This window comes from Sparus aurata, chromosome 11 (assembly GCF_900880675.1).
Source record: "Sparus aurata chromosome 11, fSpaAur1.1, whole genome shotgun sequence".
NCBI classification, from domain to species: domain Eukaryota; kingdom Metazoa; phylum Chordata; class Actinopteri; order Spariformes; family Sparidae; genus Sparus; species Sparus aurata.
Genome location: NC_044197.1, coordinates 32235831 through 32263162, shown reverse-complemented (window position 1 = coordinate 32263162; position 27332 = coordinate 32235831). Strand labels below are relative to the sequence as shown.

General features: G+C 40.2%; 1 protein-coding gene across 1 annotated transcript in view; it reads left to right on the top strand.

The window, feature by feature from the left end:
* LOC115591395 (cadherin-2-like) overlaps positions 1-27332 on the top strand; it is a 147695-nt gene that overhangs the window by 14756 nt on the left and 105607 nt on the right. The window contains exon 2 of the mRNA XM_030433389.1: positions 4597-4735. Within this exon, the coding sequence (XP_030289249.1) occupies positions 4597-4735 (139 nt within the window). The remainder of the gene's footprint in view (positions 1-4596; positions 4736-27332) is intronic.

The window sequence follows — 27332 nt, the reverse complement described above, 5'->3', positions numbered from 1 at the left end:
GTAGAGATAACATAAATAAAATAAAATAGAGGCTAACATAACATAAATCAAACAGCAACTCAATATAACATGTAACAAAATTGTAGTAAAGAAACAACAATACGCAGTGCAAAATCGAAAGATGAGATGAGTTGTAGAGTCTGATGGCCACAGGAAGAAAAGACTTTCTCCAGCGTTCTGTGTTACACCGGGGGGGGAATGAGTCTGTTGCTGAAGGTGCTTCTGCTCGCAGTTAGCACCTGGTGGAGAGGGTGTTGTCCAGGATACTGTGCAGTTTACACAGCATCCTCCTCTCAGACACCTCCACCAAGGAGTCCAGCTGGACCCCCAGGACAGAGCTCCTTCACAGTAACGTGACCAGGATGACACCACTTGTTGTTAACAAGATGGATGGATAGATAGATGGATGGATAGATAGATAGATAGATAGATGTCTGTTGTATCCTGTGACCTCATATTGACATCTTCTGATTTATTTTCAGGAGGTTTCAAAAAATGTAAACATCTCAGTGATTACATTGGCGATTACAATGCTACCATAAGTGGAAGAACATATATATATATATATATATATATATATATATATATATATATATATATATATACAGGGTTCTCCCCAGGCGGTGGAACAACGGCGCTGCGCCGCTATAGGGCTAGGTCAGCGCCGCTATACTCAACAATGTTAGCTGCTTTATAGCGGGTGTTTGTGGGCTGCCGCGGTTGACGGTAACGAGCGTCCGTCCGTCCGTCCGCCGGTATTGTCAGTAAGTCATTCCAAGTTCATCATTCAAACAGCCATGAACACACAACGTCACTTAACGGACGAGCAGCACCACCTGGCCATAGCGCGCCTTCGGGTCAGTGGCAGGCAGTCAGATGTTGCTCGTGAACTTGGTGTGTCTCAAAGTGTCATCAGCAGACTTGCATCAAGACACAGAACTACTGGCAGAGTTCGTGACAGACCCAGGAGTGGAGCCCCACGAGTGACAGACCGCAACGATGACCAGTACCTAAGGACTTATGCACTCAGACATCGTTATGCAACTGCCACACAGCTGCAGGCCCAGTTACGAGATGTGAGGGGTACTAGGGTTTCCAGACAAACCATTCGAAACTGACTCCACCGCTTTGGCTTGAATGCCAGACGACCGTTGCAGGTGACTCCACTGACACCAAGACACCGCCGTGAACGTTTGCAGTGGGCACAAGACCATGTGACCTGGACAATGCAGCAGTGGTCTACTGTCCTGTTCACTGATGAGTGTCGGGTCACCTTGCACAGAAATGATGGTCGTCAACGTTGCTGGAGAAGGCGAGGTGAGCGATACGCCGAGGTCAACATGGTCCCAAGGGTTCCCTTTGGTGGGGGAGGTGCAACAGTCTGGGCAGGCATCACCAGTCAGCGCAAAACAGATTTGGTTATTGTAGATGGCTCAGTCACTGCACGTTCTTACCTCAGAGACATCATAAAACCCATCATCATCCCCCAATTCCGCCAGCACATCCCCAACTTTCTGATCATGGATGATAATGCTCCACCACATCGTGCCAGAATTGTCACAGCTCAACTTCAGGAAGTTGGAGTGTCTCATATGGTATGGCCAGCAATGTTCCCTGACCTGAACCCCATAGAGCACGTCTGGGACCAGCTGAAGCAGAGACTGGATGATTGTACCCCACCCCCACGTGACCTGGCAGAACTGCGTGTAGCACTTGTGGAGGAGTGGAACGCATTGCCTCAGAACAACATCATGAGGCTAGTGAGGAGCATGAGACGTCGCTGTCAAGCTGTCATTGCGGCAAATGGTGGAAACACACGCTACTGACATTGTCAATTTTTGTTATTTGGGGCTATCCTTGTTATTGTCTAAATTGTTTTGGGGTAATAAATATTAAACTAATGAAAATAGTGTTTCTTCTCATTCATTATTAGTAATATCAAAGGGAACTTTTACTTATTTCATTAAAATTCTGACCAAATAGGAAAAGCACTCATGTAAATAACAATATCCCTAACTTATTGTGAGTAGTGTGTATATATATATATATATATATATATATATATACATACATACATACATACATACATATATGTATATATATATATATATATATATATATATATATATATATATATATATATATATATATATCTATACATATATATATATACATATATTTGGGCTGGGACTCGATTAAAAAAATTAATCGAATTAATCAGAGGCTTTGTAATTAATTAATCGAAATTAATCGCATTTTAATCGCATATAGATATTTGACCTGAGAACAGTGAGAAGCAATTTTTTTCACATGGATTTTAGTATGCCATTGTATAATGACTGAATACAGAAGCTTAAGCAACAAAACTTTTTTTTTTTTTTTTTTCAAGACCAACAGACCAGTGCAATTTTGAATTTTTTTTTGGGCCTTTTATGGCTTTATTGATAGTACAGCTGAAGATATGACAGGAAACAGGGAGAGAGAGAGGGGGAGTGACACGCAGCAAAGGGACCCAGGCCGGGAGTCGAACCTGGGTCCACTGCAGAGCCTCGGCACATGGGACGCGCGCTCTTTTGCCATTAAGCGCAGCAATAGCATGCTCTTATCTACGCTGCCATCCGTCCGCTTTTTAAAACAAAATGTCCCATCCACGGGGCCAACCAAAGCAGTCTCATCTGCTTCTTCATTCATTGTTGTTGTATTAAGTCATGAACGTTAGTTGGTGCTCCAGTATAATCGGTACCCCTGAACAGTGTTGGTCACGTTACTTTTACATAGTAATTAGTTATAGTTACTAGTTACTTCTCCCACAAAGTAACTGAGTTAGTAACAGAATTACTCCAATATAAAAGTAAGTAGTTACCAGGAAAAGTAACTCTTGCATTACTGTCTTTTCTTCCCCTTTTGAGCTCGGCATTGTTTTTATGTACTCTGCATCTATGTATTTAGAAAATGTCTCTCTGCATGGCGGACCGGCACCTGCTCTCCCTGGTATTTAGCCAATGAAGGAGTCTGAGTCAGCTGTTGATAACGGGAGCAAGTTCTCAACAACATACCTGCCTATCATTGCATTCAGTTCAGTCTGTGTCACAAGTCTTAGTGAAGCTGGAGCAGAAACATCCAGCTTTGGCTGCTCGGACGGCTCTGTGTCCTTCTGTGTTAGCAGAGCTCACGTTAGCCACACCTGCTATCCTCATCAACAGTGTCAACAACAGAGTTTTTGGCCACTAGTGTTGTAGAAGCGCGTGCAGTTGAGAGATGCTTCATTAGATTAGAGCTGCTTAAAACGGACGTGGACAAAGTAGGTTAAAGTAGTGTCTGTACTTCCACTTTGAAAACGTTAACTTTCCCTCTGGACTCTCCATTTCTGCAGCTCACCTCTGCTAGTTTGTGTGTAAACCAAACACAGCTTCTGATTGGCTTACGAACTCTCACTCTACCTTAGAGAGCCAATCAGCACCTCTGCGGTTATCCCGCCCCTCCCTCCTGCCTCACCGGAGGAAAATAAAACAGCTCTGCCGCTCCAGTCGCTGAGAGCCGAGTCAGCTTCAATGAGAAACTTAACTTTGTAACGCGCCACATTTTATAGTCTTTAACTTTTGGAAAAGTAATTCATTAGATTACTCCGTTACTGAAAAAATAACGCCGTTAGTCACGCTATTATACTTAAACGCCGTTACTCCCAACACTGCCCCTGAAACTCTTCCAGTGAGAAACGTTCCGCGGTGCAAAAATTAGTGCGATTAAAATGCGTTATTTTTTTTAATGCGTTAATTTTTGTGTAATTAATTAATCGTAATTAACGCGCTAAAGTCCCGGCCCTAATATATATATGTATATATATATATATATATATATATAAATATATATATATATATATATATATATATATATATGTGTATATATATATATATATATATATATATATGTGTATATATATATATATATATATATATATATATGTGTATATATATATATATATATATATATATATATATATATATATGTATATATATATATATATATATATATATATATATATATATATACATGTATATATATTAGGGCCGTCAAACGATTAATTTTTTTAATCGCATTTTGTCCATAGTTAACTCACGATTAATCGCAAATGTATCGCAATTTTTTGGCAAATTTTTTTCTGTTCTAAATGTACCTTAATGTATTTTTTTCATGTTCTTAAAACTTTTAACGACATAAGAAAGGGCAAATATGCTAGCTTTAAGAAAATGTTTATTCAACACTTCAAATCATGCAGGAAAATAAAAGGCTCAAAAAAAAATATCCCCTCACACTAAATGGTGTTTGATAACCACATTTTAGGGACCATTGCAAAAAAATTTGTAAATCCTCTAATAAATCAATTTTTGAATTATTTACTCCCTAACATGTTTGCAAATATATAATATGTTTCATAATTATTTATTGTTTTAATAATGTTATAGATGCTGATGAAACAAAGTGACAAAAGCGTCTCAGCCAATAGGTTGTGAAGGCGCAGAGATTTTATCTTAAATGCATTCAAATATCAGATTTTTTTCAAATTCCCTTTCATCTTTTGATTCCTTCCCTCTCAAGGTTGTTGTTCTGGGTGGAGAGGCCGAACATTCATTGTCAAGCAAGGAGGGGTCGTTGCCATGCACAAGGGGCTTTACTCGGAAGGAATACATCATAGAAATGGACCAAGAGTTGGCAAAGGGACAGGCTGTCTTCAACGGTCAGTACACATGCATGGGCATAACCACACACACACACACACACACACACACACAGACACAGACAGACACACACGCACACCCACAGAGAGAGACTTGGAGCGGGGACAGCTCCAGTAATAATCCCCTGCTGTTGGGTGGGGGTTGTTTAAGAGTACTGATATTTGAACCATAATGGAGCTTCAAGAGGACTGACCTGTTTGCTGACTGAGTGACGAGAAGAATGTGGACCAATCTGTGTTGTCATGATTATGGTTTGATATTACGATGAAACATGACTGGGAATGGTAAATTGAGAATTTTTTGCCTGCTTTGTTTTTTTTTCAGAACGGTAGGATGTTAAATTGTGGTCTCAGCGCTGTTAATGAGGGTTTTTAATCCTGTCACTAGTACACAATTTTTGGGGGATGTCTACTTCTAGAAAGGACTAAGTTATTAAAGATTTGTATAAGCATCGTCATTACTGCTTTGGGAAAAAAAGTCTGAAGTTTCAGAAGCCAGTGAGTAATTTTCTTCAAAGAAAGCAAGTTTATTAGCACTTGGTTTTTATCTTTGTAGCTTTAACCACTTTAAGAGGTTCTTCATCGTAATCGCCAGAGTAATCACTGAGATGTTGAAATTTTTTGAAACCTGCTGAAAATAAGTCAGAAGGAGATGTGAATATGAGGTCACAGGATACAACAGATTTTTAAGCAAACCACCTGTGAAGCCAAACTAAAATGACCTGGATAAACGCATACATTGGTTCAATAATGAATTTTTTTTTAGGTCTTAAAATGTTACCAAATCTTGAGCAACTTGAAATATCGATTGTAGTGATTATAGAAAGTTGTGTCGATCAAATTTGCTTTGTGGCATGGTCTTTGAACTATATATACATATATTAAAAAAATGTGTCATCTCCGCAGTAAAGTGGATGTGCCTGTAGAGAGATTTACACAATAAGTAAAACACAGTGAGCTGGATAATTTAGCTTCCTCAGCACACACGAATAGCCGAATAGCGCATACAACAATACAACAATAATAAAATGTATTTATCTCTGCTTTCAAACGTTCGGGCCGCCATGGGCAGGTAGCTAGGCTACTTACATGTTTAAGTTGGTACATCATGTTCGTCGTGGAGGAGTGATAGGCGAAGTTTTTCTTGCACAGTTTGCATGTCACCTTCTTGGGGTCATCCTTCTTCTTTTCAAAATGATCACATATTTTAGACGTCTTTCCTGACATGGTTGGCTATTAATTGTTAACTGTCTAACCATGATGTCGAAGGGACCTGAAAAAAAACACTGACAGTGAGTTAGTGTCACGACTTCCTGTATCTGGCCCTTCAAATTAAAAGCCCTCCAGCCTTTTATACACAAGCCAGCTGCCAGTCACATAGATTTTGACTTAATTTTGACAAGACACAGCTCCAAATGTTTTGGTTTTTTTCCTGCGACCAATCGACCAATGAAATTTTGGTCGGCTGATGGGGGACTATTTGGGGGCAGCCCTACTATGCAGGGTCGAGGTGAAGTCTGAACAAGTGAATCTTGAGTCTTTTTCGAAAGATGGCAAGTGACTCTGCTGTGAGTGTTTCCCACACAGTCATTTATTTGTGGCAATCAGCCACAATATCAACATTGGCCATCGCATATTGATTTTCTATTTTTGGAGCTGTGCGTCCCATTCTCACTCACTCAAAACAGTACAACTGTCAGTGAATAGCATGATGTTATATATTCCGATACAGTGGATGGCAGTGTGGATTTTAGACCAGCTGGCCTCATCGTTGAGATCCAGGCCATGATGCCAGTTTTGTCATGTTTGTTTTGTTTGTCTTGTTGTCGTGGCCAACCTGTGTAATTACATACTCATGTGATGCACCGGGGACTTTTTTCCCAAAAGCTAGCATTCTGAAAGACACTTCTGTAGATAGCCTCACAACCCCTGCAAAATGACTTGTTTAACTGTCAGAATTGGGCAATTCAGTTCAATGTGTGTAGTTTCACATGAGAAGAAACCTCTCTGTACTGTCTGCAATTTAACAGCAATCTAGGTAGGGAGAAACATCACCTTGTATATGGCTTAAAACATGCTCCACTGAGTGCAATCAAAAGTCGAACTGAAACTTATTCCCCACTGGCACATAGGGAGATATGTGTGTTGATAGTCGATATAGCCACACAAACATCTTTGCCAGCTGCTGCTTCTGCATTTTAGCTCCATACAGGAAATCCTAAGATCCTTTGTTGTCTCTAAATAAGCATGTCACTGTTGAGAGAATTCTGTCTCTTAATATAAGGGAATGGAAAATGTAGGCACTGTATCAGATCATGAGAGTGTGACTAGACTCAGACTCTGCAGACACTGCAGCATTAAGCATAGATAGTTTAGTTTCATTCTGGTCTGACGGGAATGATGCCTGATTGAACCCTTAGATTGTACAAATGTGTTTACTACTGCTAAGATTGTTTCAATTTAGGAGGACATGTCTTTTGTTGTGAGTAGGGATGCACAATACTGGAGAAAATTGAAATATGATTTTTTGAATTTTGTGCAGTATATATTGTGAAATTTTAAAGTATAACAAAAAAGGGTCTGTTAAATCATATAAAATCATAAAGCAAATAGCTAGTAGCAATTATGTATGTCTCCAAAAACAGCCGACCTGCAACAACTAATGGATCACAAATCAATTAAATATTAGTGTGGGTGCCTGCTTGTGAAAGACTCATCCCAGAGTTAATTCCCTTGTGTAATGGTCTGGTTTTTTTCCCACCAACCCAATTCCTATACAGTTTGACTCCAACGAAATGAAAGACAACTCAAAAATTATGATTAAATCAGACAGATATATCTTTTACTATAAGTTCATGAAAAATGAGAACTGTGACAAAGTAATATCACAAAATATTACAATAAACAGTATATTGTATGTCAGTACCAGTATGCACTATGATGACAGAACAATTCCGGATGGAGAGTTGTACTGGCAACTTACAATTATTCTAAATTAGGAACTAATGGATTTGTTTGTGAATATCATTCTGAGCACCAGAGCTCAGTCTGCCACTGAATGTACTGCACATTGAAGCGCTGTTTGAATAGACTGCACACAGCAGCGAGCCAAGAGCAGTAAACAATGAATAGTCATGACCAGGCCTGTCACAGTAACACATTTTGCTGGACCATAATTTATTCCAGAAATTATTGCGATAAACGATAATATTGTCGTTTTGAGACAATTTTTCAACTAATATAATGATAATGGCATAATAATGCAAGTACACCCTTTCAAAGACCAATAAACTTTTATTTCTAAAGAATATTTAAAATTTGAATTGGAATGTGAAGACGACATTTTAAATATACAAAATAAATAAACAAAACAACCAGAAACAATAAATAAAAAGGACTCTCACTCTCTGTTAGCAAAAATTGCACTTGAATTACACACAACCAAAAACAATAACCCTTACCCTTCAGTATGTCATCTTTCACGCTGTTGTGCAGCTGTGGAATTGCCGTTTGCAACACGTATGTTCTCCCAGGCAACTTGTACAGGCTGTCAAATGTTTGCAGCATTTGTCGAAATGCCGGCTTTTCGATGGTATTAAAGGACTGCATCTCTTTAGCGATGTAGCTAACTACACTGTCTGTGAGTGCGCACCATTTTTGCACTGTCCTGTTTGTATTTTGTTAAATACAAAATACAAATGTATTGTCTTAAATACTGTCTTTTCTGATTTTTTTTAGTTATTATTGCCATTGTTGAGTTTATCCAAAATTATATCTCTTTTTGTTAATTTTCAGTTGGCATGATATACTGACTTCTAAATCCCCTCTGATACGCGTCTTCACTGTATTGTTTGTGGGAACTATATGTTAGGTTTAAATCTGTTAAGAAATGAGACACGGACACGGAGATTGTCTTTCTAGGCAAAGGGGAAGAGCAGAAGTCAGCACACAAGGTCTGGGCTTCCGAGTTCCAATGAGCTGCTCTCCCCAAGCATCTTTTATTCACCTACAATAGGGCGTAAGCATATATGATTGGCTCTTAGACAGTACATATGAGTCATACAGTTGTTATGCATGATGAAGAAGTACACGTACACACTTTCGGACCTACGGCCTTCAGCATCTATCCTTCACACAAACATTCTTATGATGTCCACCATCAGTTATTCACACAAGATGCCATTCGAGGCCTTGTGGTCCCGCTGGAGGGTGAGTGTGTTTCTTCACAGTACTTTTCCAAGAGCTCGGTACACTTCCACAAACATACAAAGGAAGATAAGCAGGTTATATCAATGCAAAGCAAGAAACTGATAATATAAGCATAATTTTTCCAACACTATAGGTAACTGCATAGTTGTGGACGCAACTGTCACTAAAGCTAACATAGCTACTCGGGAATTTAAGCTGTTATTTTTTAATATTGACAATCTAACTTGTGACAACACATTAGTGAAGTTTGTAAGGACTATGGCTGTTAATAGCTATGTTGGTTTTGTCCAGGTACGCCAAATTGTAATTTTATTGATTATTGTTCTTCGAATGATGAGGTTTAACCAGCTAAACTGTGCTAATGGCAGTTGCCACTCTATACAAGGCTGCTGCTCTCAGTGTGAGAATGAACCTCTTGGGGGCTGGAAGACCTGTTGGACGTGTGAACAAAAAGGTCCATTTTAATGCTTTTTAGGTATGTAGTCCAGGGTTTCCCCTATATGTAATTGACTGTGGCGCACCGCCACGGCAAAATAAAAGCCGCCACACCTTAAAAATTCAGGCATAAATAAATCCAGAGTTAGAGAAAGGAAATATTTTACTGTTGTCTTCCACCACAGTCTTTGATGTTAACTAGCATGTTGGATATTTAGCTTGATAATTAGCTAGAGGATTAAAATGGTCACTTAGAGGAGAGTCCTAAACGGGTCACCACATCCGACCCGTTTTCCGACAGTAGCAGAAATTACATTCCGTACCCGAGCCGACCCGCTATAAATTGATACCAACGCCCGAAGGAAAATTGGACGGACGCAATTTTTAAAAGTGAAAGTAAGACAGAGTGGGGAATGGGAGTTCTGGGAGGGCGCAAGCACGCATTAATGAGCTCATATGAAATATAAATGCTTATCATTTGTGTCTGATGACTGATGATAAGTGACGCCTTGAAAATGGCAGTCGTAAAACCCGACCCGCCTCTCCAGGCGTCCGACCCGATCCGCATCTGTGTCCGACACAGTACGTTATTTTTCACCCGTGCAGGACTCTGACTTAGATAACTCCTCTCTTGAAACAAATAAAAATAGTATTTCTTTAAAATATTAGAGTTCATGATGGCTGTGTGAGAGCATTATAACCAGAGAAAAAAAATGAAATTCCCCAAGGTGCATCTTACTATCTGAATACTGAGCCTGCTATATAGCAGGTAGAGAGTCTGTATGTCCTGTCTGGTCCGATCAGAGGACTGAGAACCGTGCATCACATTACACACACAGAAGCACCGCAGTTTTCCACTCAAAGAAAGCATTCGGCTCATATACAGTCAAACGAAGTTGTTGTCATCATCTTTATTGTTTATTGATCACTGTCAAAGGCAAACTCCATGTAGAAAGACAAGACTATCAGTAGCTATGCTTGGTTGCGTGTATCAATGCTGCCTCCAGCTGATCAGTGAGGAGAGGGTAAAATCTGTGCATGCAGAGTGTGAATCCAAGAGCACTCTTTAAAATCCGTTCGCACATTCGCACAAATCACTGCTCGATATACTGATGTACTTCGATAACCTTAAAAGTACCAATTTGGTACCCAACTCCACAGTTGGGAACCTGTTCAGTCAGTTTAAATGTGTCCAGGTACTGGACATTTCTCAAATGACAACCTGCCCTTCTGTTACGGTGAATAGGCTTTGGGCTTAGGGCTGAAACGATTCATCGAGTTACTCGATTAACTTGATTATAAAAATTCCTCGAGGCAAAAACTCTGCCTCGAAGCCTCGTTAAATTCCTATGACGCGCACTATATGCGCAGGGATCTGATTGTTCCACACGGACCGTTGAGCATGCTAACCATGTAGCAACATATTAATGCAGCACACCCACTTAAAGGAGAACTTCGGGCGATTTAAACAGGCAGCTTCATTGCTCAAGCTACCCTTGACTTGCCAGTACCGAAGACGCGAAAACATTTGGTCCAGCCATTACAGAGCTCCGTGAACGGAGACTTAGCATTGAACGCTAACAGCAGGGGGTCAGAACTTTACACTGTGTTTTAAGCGTCTTAACATGCTCCACATCTCACACCAAAAGTTATGCAACATCAGCAGACACCTTAGCACACAGCACTGTAGTGTGTATGACTCAAACTGAATAAAAAAGTGGTTAAAACAGTGTGTTTGTGCAAGCAGCTACTTACCTGTTTGTTGACATCCGCGTCTTCCGGTAGCTAGACCAAACTAGTATATCCACCGAGTGTGCACTTAACAGGCTTAACAGGCTATTGTAAGGCTCATGGCTCATGACAGGCTGTAACATGGACATGTACATTATGAACAGAAACACGAAAATGCTGGAATACGTTTCCGTCTCCGCCAGTGAGGGAGTAAGCGCACGCTCGACGGATTGACTAGTTTGGTATAGCTACAGTAAGACGTGGATGTCAACAAACAGGTACGTGGCTGCTTGCACAAACACACTGTTTTAACTAGTTTTTTATTCATTTTGAGTCATACACCCTACAGTGCTGTGTTGTAAGGTGTCTGCTGATGTTACATAACTTTTGGTGTGAGACGTGGAGCATGTTAAGACGCTTAAAACACAGTGTAAAGTTCTGACCCTATGCTGTTAGCGTTCAATGCTAAATCTGCGTTCACGGGGCTCTGTAATGGTTGGACCAAATGTGTTCGCGTCTTCGGTACTGGCAAGTCAAGGGTAGCTTGAGCAATGAAGCTGCATGTTTAAATCGACCGAAGTTCTCCTTTAATGGGAAGAAGCTCGGCTAAACGCTCATGATAATCATTTTCACCTAGTCGAAACTCAATTCTGACACCAAGCAACTAAAGGAGCACGTAGAAAAAACACGCTAATGGCGCATGTCCGAAAAATCGGCGTTAGCTATTAAGCTGCTTCATGCTAACGCTACATACAGCATGTCATATGAAAGCTGGGACTCTACAAATTTCAACGGTATATGTCTCATCACTCTGCGCCCAAAACTCACTGAAACAGCCGCCAAAGAAGAGCAAAAATAAACATTACTTTATACAGACATGATCATGAATTACGTGCTACATTGGCTGTTTTGTGATTATAAACTCTGTCTGAGTGCATTACACCGCCTCCACCGGCTAATCCAATGTGTCTGTCACTTTGAAATGATTCCTGACAGTTCAGGATAAGTTTCGGTTCCAGGAGGACACGTATAATGTGGAGTAGGTAGGACCCTAGTCTTCGCACACAGTGTATTTGCCTCCTTGTGATTGGCGGATTAGTGTGGTTATCATGTATTTGGGGACTGGATTTATTTATAATTTATTTATTTTATTTATTTATAATTGTTTTATTTACATTTATTTTTTATAAATTGTACACATTGTGTACCTGTTTGGCTTGATATTTTATATTCATTCTTTGTTCTCAGGTGGGTAATTTGCAGAAGGTGCAATCCTTTTTTTGTAATGTTGTATTAAGAAAACAAAACCAAGGCCAAATGGCCTTTACTATTTAAGTTTGTATTCACAGTTTTACATGTTATACATGTTTTACAGTAAGTTGATTTAACTGTATTGTTGTTTAATTATTGGCACTGGCACTTAATAAATGGGCTTAGTTTTGGAGCCAAATGTTGGAGTTGGAATGAATACCTCTGTTTTTTTTAGAAATGCTTGATCATTTTACAGCCACATCATTTTCGTTATGCATTATTTGTTTTGGTTGTTTAAAAACGCAAAAAAAAAAATTATCCGATTAATCGATCGATAAAGTGCTAGATTAATCGATTACAAAAAGAATCGATAGCTGCAGCCCTATTTGGGCTGTTAAAAGACTTCCCTCAAAGCATTATAAATTGTGGTTGTTACAAGAACCACTCTGAAAGCAGTCGTCCCTGGGTCAGGTTTCCGTTTCTGTGGAAAGGAAACAAAAATAAATAGGGAATGGAAAGTTGATTCAGCTGCTGTCGGACCAGTCTTTCTTTGTGTGTCTATGTGTATGTGCTTATAATGACTGCAAAACAAAAAGATGTGGTAGTTTCAACTTGTTTTTATAGCCAAGTTATTTGTGTGTGTGTGTGTGTGTGTGTGTGTGTGTGTGTGTGTGTGTGTTTCAGGCTGAGGTCAGTGGCTATCCTGTACTTCCTGTTGAGTAAAGCAGGGCTGACTGCTCTGACCTTCCCCTTTTCCCATCCATTCTCCCTACTAAGGCAGTAAGTGTTAGTCAGTAATGCCATACATAGCCGTGAAAACTACCTCCCACAAGCTAGCAGACACTGAGTGAGCACATGTATCTCCCCACATCCTCTCACTAAATCCCCATCCTTTCCCTCCCTCCCTTTGTTTTCCTGTTTCTTTCTCTTGTCATGCAGGGGATAGCCATACTTTATTCTAGCTTCATACGTTACTGTCTCTCTATGCTGGATTCAGGAAGAATGGCGGAGATATAGAATGAGACCTTCCTATTTCTTTCCCTCTCTCTCTCAAGTAGCGCTGCATGCCTGCAGCCTATTACTCACGCAGCCTGTTACCTCTTGCTTACTTTTAAGCTTTTTCTTCTTTTTTAAACATTTATTTTGTCCTTTTTAACTGTTTTTAACTACTTATCTCTGGAGCTCTCTCCCCAGGCAGTATGGAGACCAGACTTGCTTCTCTCGCTCTAGTCTTATTACTGTTTTTTTCACCGTTTTCCGCCTTGTCCGGGGAGCTTGTACACAGCCCTCTTGTTTACAGTAGAGATCAGCTGTTGGCCTACGGTAATGCCGTGGTGCCGTCACACCAGCAGCCCAATGCACAATGGCCCTGCAAGCTGAGGAGGAGGAGACATGGGTGCCTTTCCAGTGATGCTTGCCGTAGCAGGAGGAGACGCTGCAGACTCGTCCTCCTGTCTGTCATCATTGGTAATGTGAGATCTGTCCCCACTAAGATGGACGAGCTAATGTCGCTGACCCGGCTTCAGAGGGACCACCCTGAGTGCAGCATCATTACGGTCACTGAGACGTGGCTGACGGCACTGACCCCGGACACGGATGCTTATCTGGACGGTTTTCAAATGTGGCAGGCAGACAGGATGGCAGAGAGCGGTAAGAGGAAAGGAGGAGGGCTGGCTGTGTTTGTTCATGACAGATGATGTAACTCTGGGCACATCACTGTTGAAGAACAGGTCGGCAGTAAGGACATCAAACTTTAAGCTGTTAGCATGAGGCCGTACTACCTCCCGAGGGAGTTCATACAGAGTTTTGTGTTCGCTGTGTGTACCCCCCCGCCCCCTGCTAACGCTGATGCAGCTTGTGACCTCCTCCACTCAGTCACAAGCTCACTAGCACCCACAGGCCCTCTTCCTCTTCTCTGGGGACTTCAATCATGCCTGGACTTCAGCAAGGAGGCACACAACTCATCCCCCCTCCCTACCCTGACCACAACATATGCATCTCCTGCCTGTTTACAAGCCCCATGTTAAGAGGCAAGAAGTGGAAACCCGCACAGTTAAAGCATGGACTGAAGAGTCTGAAGAGGCTGTGAGGGACTGCTTTGACTCAACTGTGTGGGAAGAACTGTGTGTTTCTCATGGGGAGGACATCGACAGTTTAACAGGCTGCATAGACTAGACTATATAAACTTCTGTGTTGATAACACTGTACCCACCAGGACTGTACGGTGTCTTTCTAACAGTAAACCCTGGATTAATCCTGACATAAAGGCTCTCCTTAAGGAGAAAAAGAGGGCCTTTAGGTCAGGAAACAAAGAGGAGCTGAAGGCTGTGCAGAAGGAGCTGAGGAAGAAGATCAGAGAGGGGAAGAACAGCTACAGGAGGAAGATGGAGGACCAGCTGCAGCAGAGAAACATCAGTGGAGTCTGGAAAAGCCTTACAACTATCTCAGGGCAGAGGAAACCAGACTCCCAGGCTGCAGGGGGTCAGACATGGGTGAACAACCTGAACCCATTCATCAATAGTTTTTTTTTTTTTTTTTTTTACTCATTGTGAACATATTTTTGAACCAAAGCCCCCTTCAGTCAAATTACCCCATATTCCCTCAAATTTAACTGGCCTTTGTTTTAGATTGTACATTATTTTCTCATTGGGGATTCAAGAGGTCAATTCACTAAGCCAAGGCGAGGGTGGTGGTGGGTGTTCACTCTTCCATTTAAGAGCTATGCACTTATTGGCTATTGTCAAAACTATTCTTGTGAATCTGATTTTGTTGCTCCTTACAGTGTCCTCCAGTGTCCCCCTTACCCCCAATTTCCACTGGATACGTCTCCGCTCAGATACGTTTCACTTCAGTCAATGTGTCAATCCCCACCAGGTCCGCTGCGCTGCGTATCTGCTCTGTCCCAGCTCCGGTAGTCCGGAGCCCTCCGGCACAGATACGCAGGACTTCTATTTCTGGCGATGCGGGAGCACGACGCAGCAATTCAGCTGAATTTAGCACTGAGCTGACAGGAAGTCAAGCGCTGAAATAATAAACAACATCCGGTTACTTTTAATAATAAAACAGTCAGTGTTGACACCAGCACACAAATCTCACAAAAGACACAAACACAAACTCTTATGCTGATCCTTCGGTCGGGAACACTTTGTGTTGTTGTTTTTAATAACACAGACCTAAAACTGCGGTCGCGAGTGATTATGTGATTATCACAGGAATTTCTCTGCCTCGTGATGCCAGCTGTCTACCGTACTGCACCGTAGCGGACTCAAACCGCAACTGGTGGGGATTGCCAGACGGCGGACGGCGGAGCAAAACTGGATCGGAGCCGCAACGCGGCCGACCCGTATCCAGTGGAAATTGGGGGTTGCGTCGATTAACAAGTTAACCTTGTTCAGATGGATTATTTGTTTTAGCTATCTTGGATATGGTTCTAAGTAATGTTTCCCAATAGTTGGACAGCTGTGAACAAGACCAGAACATATGAAGAAGAGAGCCAACTTCGGATTTGCACCTTGGGCAGTATGAAGAGATTGTCTGACTTATATTGTGTAGTCTTTCGGGGTGTGAAAGACTCTATGTATCAGATTGTACTGGGTTGATATATGTTTACTTTTAAAGGGACAGTGTGTAATATATCAAGTATTTAGCGCCATCTAGCTGTAAGGTTCTACATTGCAACACTACTTCGCTCGCCCCTCCCATTCTGAAGACGTTGGAGACGTTCCAGAAGCTACGGTGGCCCTGATGGACAAGAAACTCATTTTCAAATTATGGACTCTTTCCCAACAGTGTCGAGTTATTCTCCTGATTCAAGTAATGAGGTAAAGATGTAGTTAGTTATTAAGGCTATAAAAATATAAAACTCGCTGAGCTCCCTCTCAGTTCCACAGTCAAGCTAGCTCTGAGCCAAAATGCGTTTAGCCTTACTACATTGTACCACGTAGTGCTTTGTGTCCCTCTCGGCAGTCCATAGTTTTTTAAAACCGGAAAGACATGGCGGCCTCCATAGAGCTTGCCCGTGCTATGTATATTCAGATAGGTAATTCTTCGCTCAGGAGGATAAGTGAGATTGTTGGCAGAGGTAATTGTACACCAATGAGGACTTACTTATGAACGAAGACGTTGATTTGAGTTAATAAATTACTTAAATCATTACACACTGTCCCTTTAAAGGAAAAGTGTTGGGCCTTTTCACATAGCTCAGTCCAATCAGCATCTTCAAAATTATGAAAAAAGTCAGCCTCCCATTTTTCCCTAACCTTAAGCCCCTCCTTTTCTAACAGACTGTTAATGCCAGTATACATATGAGATATAAACCCCTTAAGTTCTTTTTGGTTACTCAATATATCATCTAAGGGTTGTTTTGAAACTGGTAGAAGTCTGCCCCCCTGTTCTGTTCGAATATAGTGCTTGAGTTGCAGGAATTTGAAGAAGTGCCTCTTATCAAGGCTGTATTTAGCTGTGAGATTTTAAAATGACTCTAGGACTCCATTTTTGTATAAGTCCCCAAATGTCCTAATGTCTCAATGCCCTTTGTGAACCATACTTGGGTCATGCAGTCTCTTAGGACCTTTGATAGAAAAGGGCTCACATGGAAGGGAGTAAGGTTATATAAGAGTTGATTACTTTAGGTCTTTTTACCTAAGTCAGACCACATGTTATAGGTGTGTTTAATGAATGGATTTGTTGTCACTATGCAAAGTTGTTTGAGTTAAGCAGTATATGGGACTGATGCACGACACATAGAATTAATATTATGCTGTTCCATCCGTACCCAAGAGGGGGTTGCAGTAAATTTGCTTTCCATACCCAGACCGCCCGACACTGTGCTGCCCATTAATAGGTTTCAAAGTCAGGGAGTTTCAGTCCACCCTCCCGAGGTGTTCCCTGAAGGATTTTTAGCCTCATTCTGGGAATTTTGCCCTTCCAATATAAACCTAGATACAGCCCAGAAACAGAAAGAGAAAATTTCGGCAAGACATTCATTTTGATACAACTGATTTGACCCACCAAAGACAGAGGGAGGTTCATCCACCTGTTAAGCTCCGCTTTAGTTTTTTTTAATAAAGGTAAATAGTTCAGAGAGAAAGCCTTTGAACATACATTGGGGATCTGAAGGCCCTATGTTAATTTCTCAGAGCACCATTGAAAGGGTATATTATATCTTGATATTTTACCACAGCTGTGTGGCATGACCACACTCTTATTAAGATTTATTTTGTATCCAGAGAAAACACCGTATTCAGTTAATGTTTCTAATAATGTGGGTATTGACGATTCTGGTTCTGTCAAATAAATTAGGATATCGTCCACATATAACGAAATTTTCTGGCTGGTACCCGCTATCTGTTTCCCTTTAATTAATGGGTGGGATCTTATTGCTATCACTAATGGTTCTATCGCCAACGCGAATAGCAAGGGCGAGAGACTGTAGCCTTGTCTTGTGGAGCATTTTTTGTTTGAATTTGGGCCATTGGGCATCTGTATAACATCTTAATCAATTTAATGAAAGTGGGCCTAAAAGTTCATTCTATTTATTACATCAAAAAGATAGGGCCATTCTAGATGGTCGACAGCTTTCTCTGAATCTAAGGACACAGCAATTGTTGGAGAGTTATCCGCTTCAGAGGCATGTATGATGTTGAAAAACCTTCTGACATTGTCAAATGAGGAGCGATTCTGGATAAATCCAGTTTGGTCTAAGTGTATTCAATCCAGGATGTGTTTTTCTAATCATAGAGATAGTATTTTAGAGAATATTTTAAAGTGAAAATCCCTTCCCTGGTTTAGGTAGAACCATAATTAGCACCAATTCTAGAGATTCTGGCAGTTTTCTGTTTTTAATAGCATGATTATACATCAGTAGCAAAGGATTAAGAAGTTTAGGGAGAAAAGTCTTGATGAGTTCAATGGGAAAGCCATCCAAACCGGGCTGACCTGATTTTGGAGATGGTTTCTGATATTTAATTCTCTGTAATAACTCCCTCTAAACTCTCCCTCATTAAGGTTATTTAAGGTCATATTTATCCAGAAAAATGTTGTTTGTTTGCGGAAAATTACCTTTGGTGGGGTAAACTACTTCATGACATTTTTTAAAACATTTTGTTTATTTCTTTGGATTTAGAATCTGATTTCAAAATATGTCTTTCTTTTTGGGCTTCTTCCCGACGAATCTGCCAGGCAAGAAGTTTGCCGGCTCTATCTCCCTGTTCAAAGAATCTTTGCCATGTCCTTCTCATTGCATTCTCTATTTTCTGAGTAGTTATAGTGTTGTATTCTAATTGCTTGTCATGAGTTTTTGTCTGATTTCTGTGTTACGTGATGTTAGATGTTGCCCCTCAAGTTGTTTTATTTCCTTTTTTAGAGATTCCACCTTGGAGTCATATTTTTTGTTTGCCAGAGGTGTATGATATGATTTGACCTCCTATGTAGGCTTTCATTGATTCCCAGACAAAATCAGATGAGGCCGAGTTAGAGTTGTTTGTTTTGCTGAAGACCTGTCTAAGATAGGATCAAGTACTAGATTGAAATCCCCATCAATGAAAGTTTTGCCAGGGGCCTTTGGCAGATTAATATAATGTCATGGAAAAACTGAAGATCATCATAATTGGGCGCATATATTTTGGCTAAGGTGATGGATTGAGAAAGAATTGAGCCTTACAAACAATGAGAGTTTTCATCAGGAGGAAATCAGCAATCTTGGGACACAAAGGACAGTACTTTGGTTATAATGATTAAGTTGGTAAAGTTGAGAATTATAACAATTAGAACTGTTAAGTTCATTTAAAAAGTTCAGAAAATTACATCACTTTACTGTAATTCAGCCTTTAAAAGAAGGGAAAAAAATGATAGTTATACTATATTATGATATATCCAAAATCTAATGCCATGTATAGTATTACAGTACCGATATAATATCTATATACTGCCAAGTCCTATATCAATGAATATAGTGTGGAAATACTGTGGCTCTTGGGATGGCCCTTCGTTCTGGTCAAGACTAGAAATATATTGACAGCTTATGGATAGGTTGTCATTAAACTTTAATTAATTTTGTCATTAAGTCCAGAGAATAAATCCTAATGACTCTGGTGAGCCCCTCACTTTTCATCCCCTTGGCAGGACAATGAACCCTGCCAAACCAAAAACAATGTTCAGGAATGGCTTGAGGAGCATCACAAAAAGCTAATGCTCAACATGCATCTCTTGCAGAAAACCTCAACCTACCTTCAACACTCCTGACAGCTCCAGAAAGCATGGCAACTACATATACAGCTCAAAGAGTGAAAAGGCCAGAACCAGATCTCTAATCTGTGTTGGAATGGAAAATTGTGAGAGTGGGTTGGAGACGGAGAAGTTACAAATGGAAAATGAGAACTTTGAGCTTGAGAAAAGGAAAGTGGACTTAGAAATTCAGCTATTGGAGTGAGAACCAGTTTCACAGTCAAGGATGACTTTTTTTACTGCTATCTAAAAAATCTTAAAAAATCTAAATACATGTAAATTTATAAAGAAAATCTCATGCATCTAAATCAGTTTTTAAACATTTACTTCAGCCATCTTATTTCTTAACATGCTCAATGTCCTGCATAATTCACTTACAAACTGTTGATATTCTTATTTACTTTGTCTTAACAAAAAAAGAGAATAGAATATAGAATATATATGAATGATTTACGAACTACATTTTCATTACATCAAAGATAAAATTATACGGCAGCTATGTTTTTTTGCACATTTTTATTGATTTAGTTACAATAGAAAAAAATGTGAAATGTTGATCTAATAAAATTATTAAAGAGGATATAAGATACAGGATGTTGTTTTAAACAACTGTCATGGCAATTGTTTTATAAGTTGATCAGCCAAAATAATATTGCGTCTGATGCTTGTTGTCAGAGATAGAAACCATCCGCTCACCTTTTCTGCATCTCAGAAAAATATGGTGGGTTTTTCAAATTTGGACTCAGCAGACCAAAGTACAGATTTCCACTGATCCAATGTCTATTCTTGTGTTTCCTGGCCCAAGCACTTCTGAAGGCCTGATTCATGCAGTCTCCTCTGAACAGTTGATGTTGAGATGTGTCTGCTACTTGAATTCTGTGAAGCACTTATGTGGCCTGTAATCTGAGGTGCTGTTGATTTGCGGTTTCCGAGTCTGGTAACTCTAATTTACTTATCCTCTGTCAGTAGAGATTACTCTTGGTCTTCCTTTCCTAGGACAGTGCTGATGAGAGCCAGTTACAACATGTGTTTCATAGTTCTCGCAACTGCATTTGAGGAATAAAAGTTCTTGAAATTTTATGGATTCACTGACCTTCATGTCTTAAAGTAATGATGGACTGTCATTTCTCTTTACTAAACTGAGTGGTTCTTAGCATAATATGGATTAGAACAGTAGTAAAACATGGTTATTTACTGTATAAAATTGTGTACCAAGCCTGCCTCTCAAACACATTAAGAAGACAAGAAATTCCACAAATTCCCTCTTGACAAGGCACTAATGTCCAGTCCTTGTGTTTCTGCGCCCAAACAAATCTCTTCTGCTTGTTGCTTTTCTTTGTAATGCTTTTTTAGCAGCTATTTGACCATACAGGCCTGATTCGCACAGTCTCCTCTGAACAGTTGATGTAGAGATGTGTCTGCTACTAGAACTCTGTGTGGCATTCATCTGGGCTCTTATCTGAGTTGCTGCTGACGTGCTATTTCTGAGGCTGGTGACACGGATGAACTTATCCTCAGAATCAGAGGTGACTCTCAGTCTTTTTACCTGGGGAGGTCCTCATGTGAGACAGTTTCGTCGTAACGCTTGATGGTTTTTGCGGTCACACTTGGAGAAACATTCAAACTTTGCAATTTTCTGGACTGACTGACCTTCAGCTCTTAAGTAATGATGGACTGTCGTTGCTCTTTACTTAGCTGAATGGTTCTTGCCCTAATATGAATTCTAAGTTGTCAAATAGGGCTGTCAGCTGTGTACCAACCTGACCTCTGCACAACAAAACTGATGGTCCCAACCCCATTAAGAAGGCAAAAAATTCCACAAATAAATTGTGACAGGGCACACCTGTGAAGTGAAAACCATTTCAGGTGACTCATTATGAAGCTCAATGAGAGAAGGCCAAGGTTTTGCATTGCTGTCAACAAAGCAAAGGGTGGCTACTTTGAGGAATTCTTTCACACTTTTTTGTTTACTACATAATTCCATGTGTTCATCATAGTTTTGATGCCTTCAGTGAGAATCTACAATGTAAAGAGTCATGAAAAAAAAAAAAATTAAAAGGTGTGTCCAAACTTCTGACTGGTAGTGTATGTATGTATGCATATATGCATAACTATGGCTCATAGCCTACTGTATCAGGCTATGAGCCATGCAGGCTTGTTTTTACAATGAACCCACGGGAAAAACACATAGTTTAAATGCCTCTACCATGGTCTTTCCCTTACCCTATTCATGTCATAGTTACCTGGCAGAAAAAAAGGAAATTTAGAATTAACCAAACTGTTTAAATAGCTCAGGTTCCTACTGAGGGATCTTTTTGGTGCATGCTGCTGTCGATCTGGAGCACCGAGGAAACTGAAGTGGAGGAGAATATGTGTGCGCGTATGATGACTCTAAATGCCTGAGCTCGATAAGATGTTTGTTTTTCCCACATGAAAATCACAATTTGGCGCTCACTATTCAGGACATATAGAATTTCAGGAAGATTTTTTGGGGGCGGGGGGTGGCAGAGGAGCAGGAGGAGGGAGCAGACCTGTGAATGGCTTCATTAAAACAGAGTAGATGGGTTCATTAACACTCAGCAGCCCTGTTGAATTGAGAGCCCCACTAGGTAGACTGAGGAGGAATGAGGCATGCTCCGTGTGTACGTGTTGGTAAGTGCCGGAGGTGATAATTGGTAGTAGTTTCATGTTAACCCAGGGCACAGAACAAAACGTGGGGATCCTCACCGTTTCATTGGCAGTATTGACATACTATTGGCACGTCTTTTTCAATCTTATCTTTTCTTTATTTTTTTCTGGCCTTTTCTCTCCGTCTCCCTTTTTCCCTTCCATGTCCTAAACCCTCCTCTCACATATGCTAATTAAAAGTGGCACAGAGCTTGAGGCATGGTCATGCAGAAATGGAAGAACACGCGGTGATGTACAATATATGGGTGTCTCACAAAACTATTAATTCTCCGCAAATATGTTTTCCACAATACTGCAAAGGTGATTACTTAGCAGTTCAATTGTGTTCATTTCTTGATTATGCTAAGTATAATTCTTCCACTTTATATCAAGTTTCATGTCTGTCAAGACATTTTTTTGATAAAGTAAAAAGTGTCAAATGAGCAATATAATGAAGTGTAGTGCTGCACTAATGTGCTGAACCAAAAATCTTGTTCTCCAGATGTAAGAAAAAATATTTGTTTGGTACAGACCCCAACAAATGTCATATCATCATTGGATTTTTTTCTGAAAAAGACATTTGCGATTCTTACATTTTACTAATTGCAAAATATATTACAACTGCACTATGTAAGAGTAATGCCAATATGATATTAAGCCATGCAATGCAACCCAGAATAGATGTTAGATGTTGGCTTTTGGCACACAGCTGTATTTAAACCTTGGTGTGACAGACACATTTCTGTAAGATACTATTGTGGTGTGAGACCCAGCCCTACCAACAATTTGTTTACTGTATTGGACAAGTATATGTTTGTGCGTAATTGTGTGCTCCCTTGTCTTGCTGTTTTCAGATACTCTTCCGTGTTTCCTCACCCATGGTGCATCTTATCATCGGCCTGAGCTTGTGTGGATGTATCAACCTCAACATGGCTGTGGTGTGCTCATCTGAGCCTTGGGGCTAATCTGTTTGCATGTCTTATCTGTAGTGTTAATACAGACAAATCGATTAAGGGATTGATCAGAGCCTTAAAGGGATAGTTCAACATTTTTGAAAATTGGCCCATTGCCATGATCCCTCTAGTCATAGCAGTAGGTTAGCAGAGGCTAATTATCTCAATTATCCATTATTATCTCATAGCTTGGTGAATGTGCAGGTCACAACAGCGTTTTGGAGTTTTTTGGTTGTGTATTAGCTGAGTTTGATGAGGGAAACCAAGAAATTCCATTAGCCTCCGTAGCGTAGCTGCGCCGCTCGGTACTCGGCTCCGCCGATCTAAAAGCAGCTTGGACCAACAATTAAAGGTAACGAACCTACTGCTATGACTAGAGGGATCATGGCAATGGGCCAATTTTCAAAAATATTGAACTATCCCTTTAACAAACAAATTATTAGAACTGATAATGAGTGGATGTGAATGAAATCATTTGCTCGGACAGCAGATGTCAGATTGCATACAGTGGAAATGAGCCAGGCTTTGTTTAAAACAATGAAGACAATTGCTAAGCTGTTCAAAGCTCACACCAAAACTTGTCAGGTCTGAAACTAAACTGAAGCCAGGAATGTTATTTGTAAATAATATTGTTTAGAGTAAATGGCCAGCTTTTGTTGCGTTGTTGGAATTAGACAACTTCTGGAATAGCTCTATTAAAAATTAACTACAAACAAAGTTTGTGACCCCAGGTCCAGTGGCCATGCTGGTTTCTCTAGGGGCTATTTTGTGGTTCTGTCCTAGCCCTGCTACAATTACATAAAGCAGTATATTGACGTAAATCTCATTTAGTTGTGAGAGTCCAGCAAGACAATCAGCAGAAGTTGCAGATCCGTGTTACAGATGTTGATTGGCTGTCAAACACTGTAGGAATAACAGATGGGAGCTCCGGTAGAGATGAGGTTTTTCTGAAACCACTTCACTACAGTATGTGCTCTGACTGCAAGCTCACAAGTGCTACTGATCTATGTGTGTGTGTGTGTGTGTGTGTGTGTGTGTGTGTGTTTAATGGAAAATCCCCCGTAAAGCAGATTTATATCTCTGAGCAAGTCAGCAAATCAGTGTGATTGTGGTAATTTACACTGATGCAACACAACATGATGCAGTAGATATAATACACTATGATACAAACCATTTTTATGATGCAAAATAATATGATGTAACACAACACAGTATGAATTAACATGTAACAAAATTTAAAAAGTAACATGATGCAGATGGCAGGATTAATTCTTAATCAGCCTTAGGGAGACATTTTGCCTTAAGGCTGCTATTAAACCCCCATCACCTTCCATCCTTTGTGCATTGTACATGTGGCTTTTTTACTTTGTGAAACTGACATGTGGAGTATGGTCTATGCACAGTACAGACCATACTCCACATGTCAGTTTCAGTATACACCCAAAGACCAAGGGTGTGTTCCAAATTGCATACTTTTCCTTTTTCACTTGTAGCTAGTACACGGCATATCATCTTGAACTCTTGCGCGTATATCCAGCTCATAGCCTTAATGTGAAATTTTGGAGTAAAAAGAAGAGGCTGGAAAAGGAATGTGCTGTCATTTGTCATTGCGATGTCAATCATTCTGTCGAAGGACCAAATGCGTTTGCTCTCTCAGCTTTGTGTATATTTATGCAACTTACTGTGACGTATGTGATGTATCTTCTGTAGTGCAGCTGATTGTTGAAGCAATCAGCATTCTATGAGGGATGGCAGTGACGGGCATTGTTTAGGTGTGAAGACCAGTGAAAGAAGCAACTTGCAACAAATTGTTTGCGAAAACAATACTGGCAGCCCCTCAAGGGGTTGCTGTAGATGATTCTATAGCATCAGTTACATTTGAACTGAAAACTTTATTTCATTCTCGCACTTGGCTGCAGTTAGAGTTTTATTTACCCCACTGGGGGTAACACTCCGCTACTGTACATTAGCTCATGATAGAGCCTTTGTGCTGGGCAGCAGCCAAGTGTGCATAAGAAGAGATTTTTCCCTTGAACACATATACAAATGCTTTAAGGTAGACAGTGGTGGAGCAGGAAGGCATGTTGGGTCAGTAAATTTAAGTTCTGGAATCTTAATGGTGCTCCTGTGTCATATGGATGTTATCATATTGACAGGTATAAATCATTTATATAATGACTTGTATGGACAATGCGATGCCTCAAATCAGCAAAAGTCTATGATGAACCAAAGGTAAACTAACCCAAGTCTAAAGGATTACTGTTAAAGGAGAACGTCAGCCATTTTTAACTCACATCCCTGTTGATTGAGGTTACCCAGTGTTGTCAGTAGAGAAAATAACGTGAATTTTTTGCACAATAAATAAAATGAATATTGTGCCAAATGTTCTCGTTATTTTGCCTAATGACAATCAACAGGCATATGGGTTAAAAATGGCCAGCGTTCTCCTTTAAACTGTCAGTGTACAATATTCTTAACCCTCACATGGCCAATTCTACAAACATACTACCATTTTAAGTTGACTGGTGACATGAATGCCAACAAGTCTTGATCAAGGGAATGTTTCGAACCATTAACATTTATTCCATGTGATGTGAACACAGCGTTACATATCCTAAGGGGAAACGATTGTCAGAACAATAGCAAATTCCAGTAGCAGAGCTATAAGGGGCCAAAATATTTGTTAAACAAATGAACCAGCTAGCCATGTACAAACATGAACATTAGTTAGTTAAATCACACCTAAAAGCGCAGCCCATCCACTGCAGGAAAAACTAGATGGTTTTAATGATTTACAACAGTGTTTGGTTTTTTTTCTTTGTTTTTTTTTAAATAGACCTGGCAGGAGCCTGGTAATTTAATGTATCTTCATGAAATATCCTTCTCCATATTCTGTCCCTGTATGGCTTTGGCTGACAGAGAGAAGGAACATAGCCTCTGGCTTTGCTCCTAGACAGAGTTTATCTTTCAAGACTTAGCTGTCACTATGAGACACACACACATACACACACATACACACACAATCATGCACACATTAAAAATGCCGGCACCCTCAAAGTTCAGCAGTGTTTGTGAGTATTTACCAAACAGAAAAGTGTTTAGGAAGATTCCTGAACAACACTTTAATCCTGTTGAGTTTGCTTCGTTGTATTTAAATTTTTGTGTGTATGTGTGTGTGTGTGTGTGCGCAGGTTCTTGTGCCTTCATTTATGTTAATTTATGTAAATGTCTGTGTCCTTTTATTTGCAATTATGTTAAGCCTATCACAGCACTGCTACAGCTGGGCCTCCACAGCATGTCACATTATTGTGGGTTTGACTGTCCTGGTGCTTCCAGTCGTTACCTTTCATGCCTTAATTTTGAGTTTAAAATGCAGGCTTATATAAACCGATCATCCCACAGAGCTCACACATTGACCCCAACAGGTTTAAGTATTCATGTGTTTTTCCTTGATCAGTAGTCACAGAGCTCTTCCTGGGATAAATCTCCTCAGGTCAAAGTCCATGTCCAGCCCACTTTAATCACATCAAGTTGACCCTCACACACACTGTTTCCTTTATTTTCATGCCCTGAGCAGATCTTTGTCACTCTTCGTGTGGACACTTCATCAACATAAACATTGCTTATGTTAATAATTAAATGTAGTCAATATAAACAGTCAGCGCCATTATGTATTCATCATGGTTTTTTTTATTCTGATAAGAGCCCTCCTAGAGCCTAAACAATCAATGTTTACCTTGCAGTTTAGAGTGGTAATTTTGGTTGGGGTGTCCACCATATTGGTGCACACTGTAATATCTCACCAAACCAGATGTTCCTCAACAAAGTTTCTGAACAAATAGTTGCAAAACTAACATTTGTATCATCCTCAGTTGCACTGCTTATTAGCTTATATAAGCATGCTGACAAACTAAACAAAAATTGTCTTGTACAACGATGGATCCCCCCGGAGCATAGTGGTGAGTGGATTGCAGCCACCCTTTCCCCTTTAAACATACCTTAGCATATACAGAGTTGAGGAGCAACATCTTTGTGGTACGTGTCGCTGCAATGTGTAGTGACTTTGGCTGTGGTGTAGGGCATGCAGCTGTGGTGTAGGATTGGCACCTACGCAGAGGCTATGCTGT